The sequence below is a fragment of the Cricetulus griseus genome, chromosome 2, assembly GCF_003668045.3.
Source record: "Cricetulus griseus strain 17A/GY chromosome 2, alternate assembly CriGri-PICRH-1.0, whole genome shotgun sequence".
In the NCBI taxonomy this organism is placed as follows: Eukaryota; Metazoa; Chordata; class Mammalia; order Rodentia; family Cricetidae; genus Cricetulus; species Cricetulus griseus.
In genome coordinates, this window is record NC_048595.1 from 343,746,332 (window position 1) to 343,755,478 (window position 9,147).

Here is a 9,147-nt window from a genome sequence, read left to right on the forward strand (position 1 = left end):
TCAATACCCCTACACACATACAAATCCTTTTGCAGTTGGCATTCTCACATTGGCAAGCCACACTAGGATATGAATGTTCTAATGTCTGGTAAATATAGTAATTGCTTCTAAGATAAATTTGAAATTAAAAAAAAATGCTTACAGACAGGTCTTAATTGGTTTTCAAAACCTAAGAATTAAATGTATTCTTACTTAAGATTAAAGAAATGATTTCATGTGGTGGCCCATGCCTTTAATCCCAGCAGTCCAGGGGGCAGAGGCAGAGTCAGGATGATCTCTGTGAGTTTAAGGCCAGCCTGGTCTACAAAGTGAGTTCCAGGACAGCTAAGGCAGTTACAGAGAAACTGTCTTGAAAAACCAAAAAGACAAGAAGTCATCTTCCTAAGGCTTCATGAACTAGTGACTTCAGTAGTTAACTTCAGTAACATGACCACCACCCTACCCTGCCATCCACAAACTCTGCTCTCAAAGTGCCTAACACCTTTGTAAGTAATCAGGACCCAATAAATCTGATTGACTTTTAGGCTGACCAAACTTAAATTCTAACCTAAGAGGGCAGGCCTAAACTGTAAGTGTGCTAATATTCAGTAGTACTAAATGGTCGCTGAAGAGACTAGGAAGTAACTGGTGTGTTCTGGAGATGCTTTATTTAGAAAAAGACCAACACTGACTTTCAGATTTTAATTTTAAAAATGGCACCCTAATTAGACATAGCTAGTTCTTGATACTAAAAGTATTTACACGTGAAATAAAAAACAAATATACAGTAACTAAAAAAGAGTTATCCACTGGTTCATTTTGCACTCCCTCTGTTCATCTTCTGCTGCAGTTTCCGATGCCTTTTGTAAATCCTCCTCTTTCTTGCTGTGAGATCTACTTTAGGCTCTGGTTTCACCCACTGTATTTCTACTGGTTTTTCCTCTGCTGGTATATCAAAGACATCTGCAGTGGGGTCATGTGGAAGAATAGTCTTTGGTTCTTTCTTCCTCATTTTCTGAACATCTTTGACTTGCTGTTTCTCTCTGTATTTTGCAGCTGTGATGGACCTTACAATACGCCGATGCTAGACACAATAAAGAGTTTGTTTTAGAACAAGGCCTTCACCTATGTCCCTTTACCCAGAACCATTTTTTAGAAACAAGTAGCAATTTGCAGGTATAGGTGTAACAGAACAAATTTAGTTATATGGGTGGTAAAATACTAGTTACAAAAAGAAAAAAGTTGCAGATAAAAATAAAGCAACCCCCCTCCCCAAACACACACACACACACACACACACACACACAATCAAAGTGCCCAGCTTACCATGTTTGGAGACTGGTAATGAGGATTTTCATATAAAGTTGGTCCTCCAAAGCTTCCCTGAAAAATCTTTATAAGATTTAAGACAAATCGAGGTCCTATTTCCACTAGAGCAGCATCTTCTTCTATAATCTTCAATAAAAAGAAACAGTCCTCTGGTTTGGATATAATATTGCCAAAATGTAAAATAGCCAAGACTTCATTACAAATATGCTCTAAGAATTGATAAACCAAGCACAGCACACTTTTAATCTCAGTGGAGGGCTGAGGCAGGTGGATTTATGCCTCATTTGATACTGAGTTCCAGACCAGCCAGAGCTTTGTAGAGGGACCCTGTCTCAAACAAACAAAAAATGAAGCATACACCACAATTGATAATCTTGAAAATAAGATATGGTAAGAACTTGGCAAATGTCAAATCACAACACTTTTTAAAGGAGTCAGTTCTCTCCTACCATGTGTGTCCCAAAACAAATTGAGGTTGCCAGGCTTAGTGACAAGTATTTACCAGCTAAACCATCTCAGCAGCCCACTTTTTGAGATGGCCTCTCACAGGTACCTAGAACTTGCAGATTAAACTAGGCTGGCCAGCCAACAAGCCCCAGGGATCTACCTGTCTGTACTTCTCCAGATCTAGGATTGCAAACAAGTGCCACTTAAGCCTCAGGTCTTCATGCTTACACATCAACAACTGTATCCCTTGGTGATTTTGTAAACTGAGGTATCTGAATTTGTTTCATATCTCAAGTCTCACAAACATTAACGTTCCTTTTGATTATCTATTGAGACAGGATCTCTCTGCATAGCCCTGGCTGTCCTGGAACTCACTATGTTGAACAGGTTGGCCTCAAAGTCACAGGGATTTGCCTGGCATTCACATTCTTAATACATCTACTCTCCGAAGACAAATTTAATTGATACTGTGAAGAATCTTCTATAAAGCAAGCAGACAGAAAAGCCCTGTGTCCATCACCTGCTGCATAAAATCTTGTTCTCTACTTCTTGGCTTTTCTGCACATAAATTCCTGCTTAGAGAATTCTAGCTTCCCCATCCCTACTTCTGATGAGTCATGCCATGACTCACCTACCTAACTTGTTACTATAGCAATTATGTTTTCCTAAGTCTTAGCAGTATCCTACCCATCTACCTGGAGAAAAACAATGAACTGTCCTTTACAGGACTCAGGAAGAGGCTGGAAGCCACTCAGCCCACAGATTCTCAATTTTCATATAGTGTCTTGTTACAAATGGTCTAGGTCACATCAACTGACAACCATAAAAAAAGAGGTAGGTAGAGATGATTTCAGGTATGTGGCAGCACACATTCATTTGTCACAAACATCTGAAGAGAAATGGAAATACTTCAAACAAAAGAAAACACATTTGCAGTTAGTAATACTATATACCCCAATATATTTAAACCCATAAAAAAGCAAGGCAAAGCTAACCTGGAAGTTCCGAAACCATATCCTGTTATCCAGAATGGTGAATGTAAACACATGGTCCACGAATGGTTGACTCTTTGGATGATACCGTGGTGTACTAAAGATCTTGTAGAAAATAAGCCTGTCAGTTTTTCATTCCAAGGCACAGGATGTGCTCTGATGTCTAAGCTAGCAAGCAAGTTCAGAGGAAGAAATTCATCTACTATACATCCCTAAACATACTTCTAGGAAAGTATTTTACCTGAATTAAGAGTTCTTTTAACAAAGCATAATGTGGCAATTCATCAAAAGCCTAGAAATAAAAATATGAATACATTATCTGAAATCAAGAGTACTTTCATTAAAAACCTTTTCATATTAACTGTATCTACTAAACCATTACAGTAAGAAAGTTAGACCACACACTGAATGAGAAACTTACAGGGTCAAAAGACAAAAGGGGACGAGAACCTTTCAAGCAGTTTCCAGTCATCTTCAGTTCAGCCAGGGTATGAACTGAAGAATTATAATGAAAACAAAGTTAAGACTTTTGACACAATTATCCCCAAACAGTTCTAAAAACTTCATTTAAAAAAACTTAAGTCAAACTTACTATTTTGAACTAAGAATTTGGCAGACGGCCCATGAGGTGAATTTGAAAGCCTGAAATATATGAAGGAAGCTTTTTCAACAGATTAGAATGTATAGTGCAGTGAATCTTCACCCCTACCAGCAAGTTATAAGCTTTTTTTTATATATATAAAAAGCACCAAGTATGGTTAAGACAGGATGTCTATTAATATAAAATGCACATGTCTATAAGACAGCCCATGTCTGTAATATTCATGTTAAATGTTCTTTAGGGGTTTCAAATATTCTGTAATCAAACAAGTTCACTCGAGTCCTCCCTTTAACATAAAAGGATGATCCTGTTATATATACAAAATAAACCCACTTAAACAACCAACTCAATTCTATTATCATAATCTCTTACCACATATAGAGATCCTGCTTTTTCTTAGCTTCAAAGTAGATGCATTTATTGCAGTTTTTCATTTCACAGACCTAAAAAATGGGGAAAAAAAATCAACAAGATATTATTATTAAGAACTAAAGTAATTCACTGCAATAAATAACCAGATTTCTCCCAAGCGATTTAAGCAAGGCACTAAAAACAACCTATGTATATTTATTTATAGAATTTTATTTCCTTTCTGGCACTCTAAAACCTGAGATTCAATGCCTCTTTCAACTCTCTAGTCTATGGTATAATGTATTTGCTTCTTACTGGCAGGGTACCATGCAGCCCTGGACAGCCTTCTCTACTGGAATGCTCTTCCACCAGTTTTCTTTGAAGTCTGGAATAGTAAGTTGACAACTCCCCTTCAGAAAGTCTTTTCTAGTATAGCTCACTAGTGAAAAACCCACACAACTGCTTTATTTCTCTAATCTTCACTTGAAATTGTAAACTGTGTTTATGTTCCATTCCTCACTGGAATGAAAGCTCCCTGACAAAAGGGAATTGATCTAGTTCTGGTCAACAGTGCTGCCACAGCTTGTACAATAATGCTATGTTATATCAACATGTGTGCCAAACTACCAAACAAGAACCTTTCAACAGCCAAAGAATTATATTAAAACTCTTTAGAAAATTTTGCCTTGAAATACAAGCTGAGTATCTTCAACAGTACTTTGAAATTTTAACTATTACTAGTCTGTATGACCCCAAGAACAAAATTTTCCCTGAATATTTATTACCTTTTTACAATATAAGTAGCCAACATTTTTGAAATTTTGAATATATTGGTTGATAATTCTTACAAGTACCTACCAAAAGTTTCAGATATGATATTACAAAAGAAAAATAACTTTTCTTTCAGAGATTACTGAAATTAATAAAATTTGAATTATTCACAAAATGATTTTGACAAGTCACTAAATAACCTTTGTTAAATGAGTCATCATTGAGTTGATAAAACATTTGTAATTTTAAATTACCTCATTTATCACAAATAATTTATCTTTACGGTCCATTTTAGTATCTATAAAAAGAAAAAGAAAGCAAGTGAATTATGGATTTGAAGACTACCTTACTTTGATTACTTATGTTATCAAGATAATAATTTTTACAATAAAGATTTTTTTTGTTGTTGTTTGTTGTTGTTGTTGTTGTTTTCCCAGACAGGGTTTCTCTGTGGCTTTGGAGGCTATCCTGGAACTAGCTCTTGTAGACCAGGCTGATCTCAAGACAGAGATCCGCCTGCCTCTGCCTCTGCCTCCCAAGTGCTGGGACTAAAGGCGTGTGCCACCACCACCTGGCTATTTTTACAATAAAGATTTTTAGACTGATTAATCCTAAAAACCATTCCACCTCTTCATTCATATAAACCAAACAAGCAGTGGGGAGATAGTGCAGTGCATACTTGCCACTGTATTGGGTATTTTTTTTTATTTTCAGACACTCTAATTTTGCTCAAGCAGGCCTTGAACTTTCAATTTTCAGACCCCCAGCTTCCAAGCAACTGAAATTATAAGCCTGTGCAATCTGGCCTGGCTCAAAACTGAAACTTTTTTTTTTTTAGAGAGGGTCTCATGTAGTCCAAGCTAGCCTCAAAGTGCCTATGTAATTCAGGATGACCTTCAATTCCTGATCCTCCTGCCTCCATCTCCCTATCAGTGAAATGAAAGCTACGTATCACTACACCTAGCTTCCAGAACTAAAGAGACAAACTACGTAGACCAAGTTGACCTTGAACTCAAAAGATCAGGTTGCTTCTACCTCCTAAATGCTGGGTCTAAATAAAGGTGTGTGCCACCACCCCTAGGCAAAACTTGCAATTTCGACTAATGAAAATGTAATTTTGAGTCAAATAAACCAATTTTAAAATTGGCTTTGGATAATCCTAGAAATGAAACTTGAATCAATGAAACTTTTGAAATAGTTTTAGGGATTGATGACAGCATAGCCAATGTCAGCTTGAGAAGCACTAAGGAACATGTGAAACACAACACAGAAATAGTTCAGGGCACAGCCACACAAGTACAGCTGTCTAATCTCAGGAGCAAGCAGTGTTTCCACTAGCCTCTATACCAGAACACTGGTAAGCCATGGGAGGTGCCACATACTTTAGTCCAACACTGGGCTGAAGCAGGCAGATCTTTATGAGCTCGAGGACAGCCTGGTCTCCATAGTTACCTCCAGGCTAGCCAACTAGCCAAGGCTACAGAGTGAGAGTTTTAAAAGTTCAGAAAGCAATATATGCCAGTCCTTATTTAGTATCCCACCCATCTTCGGACCTTGGAAGCCACTGTAATGAAAGTGTCCTTGAACTTTCAGAAAATGTTTCTATATTAAGGTATATGTTTAAGAAAGTAAAGAAAATGTGGATTTTGTCAATAATTTATAAAATATTAAATTTCTTTAAAAATCTGGTACTTGAAAGAATAAGCTTTAGAATGTGTATTATGTGTCCCTGTCCATCCATCCAGAGATCAACCTCAAGCATTTTTCTTCAGGTTCAGTTCACCTTGTTTTTTGAGACAGGGTCCTTAAGCTGGCCTAGAGCCTGCCAACTAGGCTACGCTGGCTTGCCAGCAAGCCCCAGGTATCCGCCTGCCACCATCTTCTAAGAACTACTTATAATAGTGAACCATCATACCCAGCTCCTTTATGGCAGTTCTAGGGATTAAACTCAGGCCCTAGACCTTACTATACCCCCAACACTTGTACTTCAGCTCTTTATCTGACGAGGCTGGGAGAACAAGGGTATACAAATTAGGTAAGTTTATACTTGCAATAAAGTACATATTAAAGTACCTGCTTTAGAATGGGGCATCAACATTCTCAAGTCTTGCATTAAGTGTCTTGTTCTGAAATTTATTCCTCTGGAGGAAAAGATGAGGATTCGCTCCTTGTTTTTCCATTTGCCCTAAAGAAAAGAAAACAGTAAAAGGTTTTAACAACTTGTGCTAAACTTATCTAGTGTGTTTTTTCAACAGTTTTTATAAGTTTCCAGAACCAGACATGGTGGTATATATACCTCCAAAGCCCCAGCTAGTGAAGCAGGAGAGTCACTCAAACCTAGGATGTAAGACTATCCCTGAGAACATAGTGAACTGTCTAAAACAAAGAACACTTTCCAATTGCCCCTTACTTCTATAAGGATTCTTTCTTAGCACCCTTTCACTTTTCTAATTTTAGTTCTCTCCATTACAGTACCCTATGCAGATTCCCAGTTTACCTATCCACAGAAAGGCAAGAAGGCTTTCTAGCCCTAATAATACATGAATTAGAGTCTAAACTCAAATGTTTAACACTAAACTTTGCCATACCTTTATCTGGCCAATTTCCTTCCCATCTTCCTCTTTTTCCTCTCTCCCTTCTTCCTCCTACCATCACTTCATTCCTTAGACTCAACAGCCCATTTGCCCTTGTTTTCTTACATAGACATCACAAGCACTACTATATACTATCAGTGCTTCTTTACAACAATTTGTAAATCTTACACAGTGTCCTTACTTAAACCCTTGTAACTGATTATCAGCATCAAAGCTCTTGAATGCCTGGCTTTCCCTGACAAAAACACTTCTGACAGTTATCTAACTAGCACAATTTAATCTTCTAAAAGCATTGTCCAAGTCATGACTTTACCTTCCAGGGATTTCCAAAGTTCAAAATGGCATATACCCTCTATGACTAGACTCTAAAATACATTTTGACTGTTTACATAACCACCGCCCAACACTGGCCCTGAACCTGCTCATCCAACCTGGTTCTAATTTTGAGATTTTTCTGTCTCCCACTTTAATGCCATGAATTATTTTCTCTCTTTGAATATCAAAATTAAATCCTTTCTCTGAAATCCAACTCAGAGGTTAAGTTCTTCATGTTTCCTTAATACCCTGTAAAGTAATCTTTATCTCATGAGTTCCAAAGAATGTGTCATAGTGTGATTCAGATTACAGATTCCAACATGTTTCTGTCGAGCTCCTAAAAGAGGGGAACACTAACACAACATCTATTGAAAACCTGAAAGTCCAGCTCATGTTTCTCAAAGATAACTTCTTCAGACAAGCGTCCAAGATTTAACTGTCAATTAAAACGGGGCAACGATTTACACTCACCTGTCATACTTCAGTTTTTACCTAAGTGCTATAGGACTACCCTAAGCAGAGGACAGATACTAACAAGTCTAAGGTAGTGTGTTTCCCTGCACTAATATGTCTTGCTTAAGGGGTTTTCAGCTGACTGAACGTTAACTCTATTTGCCTTTTGAAGAAACACGTAATTTTCTATGAAGCCTTCTTTCCTTCCAAACACCAGTGTTCCTGGAAGAAGTCTTGTTCATCTCCTGAGATGCCAAGGCCGGGGAAACTCACCTTGATATAGTGGGTCGCACTGCTGAACATAAATAAAACTCATGGTCTAGTCTAGTTTTTTATTATCCCTTGAGTTTAAGATCCAACCAAACAAGTTAGGGTCACAAGAAAATAACTTGAAAATAAAGCAAGCAAACTTCGGTATCCCTGCCTGAAACCGGCCACCCTGCCAGGATATGAAAGGAATAAAGTAAATACACCCAAATGAGAGAAAAAACAAACAAACAAACAAACAAACAAACGACGACGACAAAAACCAAGGGAAAGCACTACTCTGGGGAGATGGGGACACACGAGTGAAAGCATATTACTAGAATACCCCGACTTATCACCTCCCTGTGAGCTGGTTGGTTACGTGTCTACGGACGGCTATCTCAAGGAGGCCCCCTGCACGAAAATTAGACAGAAACATTGTCCAGTCCAGTCAAGGGGACCCCTAAGCTCGTGAACAAGTGAAGCTTTGGCTACAGTCACGTCGGTAGCGGGCCACGCTGCTTACGCTACACGCATAGCCCCGGAGCTGGGCCTTTTACCTTGCAAACGGGACCTGGAATGCGATCTCTATCTTCTTCTTTCACCTCTTTTTCTACAGAGGCCTGCTTAACTGGCTGCCCGGAATCTTTCCGGCTCTTTTTTGGCTTCTTTGCCTGAACCTCCAAGCCCCCACGCCGCTTCCTCTTGGTCGCCACCATCTTGCCTCGCTGCGTTAGTTGCAAGCCGCACTTCCGGTTCTGCCGCTCGCTCCTTCTTCCCGTCTCTATGATAGTGCACGCTAGGCTCTGGGTTAGTCATCCAGCTGTAGGGCGTCATCTTCCGGTCTCGTGGTAGACTATCTAGGCCCGCGGCGGCTCGGTGGTGACGGTGGCCCAAGAGGCGGCGCGTCTGAACAGTGGCGGGAGCTGTTTGCCGGGCTTGCTAGTTTGGGACGCTAAGGGTGTCCTTCCTGGGCTGGGCTAGGCTGGAAAGGGCCTTGAAGCGTCGGACTTCATCTCAAAGGCAGGGCCTGGTGCCCCGGGCTCCGCTTCGTGGCAGCGCCGCGGTA

At 39.3% G+C, this 9,147-nt stretch overlaps 2 protein-coding genes across 4 annotated transcripts in view; one reads left to right on the forward strand and one right to left on the reverse strand.

The window, feature by feature from the left end:
* Window positions 1-628: 628 nt before the first annotated feature.
* Window positions 629-8,797, reverse strand: Brix1 (biogenesis of ribosomes BRX1). Its single transcript, XM_027401279.1, has 10 exons — window positions 8,639-8,797; window positions 6,544-6,655; window positions 4,725-4,768; window positions 3,721-3,791; window positions 3,340-3,389; window positions 3,169-3,242; window positions 2,989-3,039; window positions 2,751-2,852; window positions 1,306-1,434; window positions 629-1,063 (listed from the first exon to the last, which is right to left on the reverse strand). Exons 1-10 carry the CDS (start codon window positions 8,795-8,797, stop codon window positions 794-796), a joined length of 1,062 nt encoding a protein of 353 aa, XP_027257080.1. The 3' UTR covers window positions 629-793.
* A 152-nt stretch (window positions 8,798-8,949) lies between these two features.
* The window catches only part of Rad1 (RAD1 checkpoint DNA exonuclease), an 8,619-nt gene continuing 8,421 nt past the window's right edge, over window positions 8,950-9,147 (forward strand). The window contains exon 1 of one of the 3 annotated variants that reach the window (XM_027401280.2): window positions 8,950-9,147. This exon is cut by the window's right edge and continues 14 nt beyond it. The gene's annotated coding sequence lies outside the window, so the exon portion shown is untranslated. The other 2 variants (XM_027401281.2, XM_027401282.2) reach the window with 2 other exon arrangements.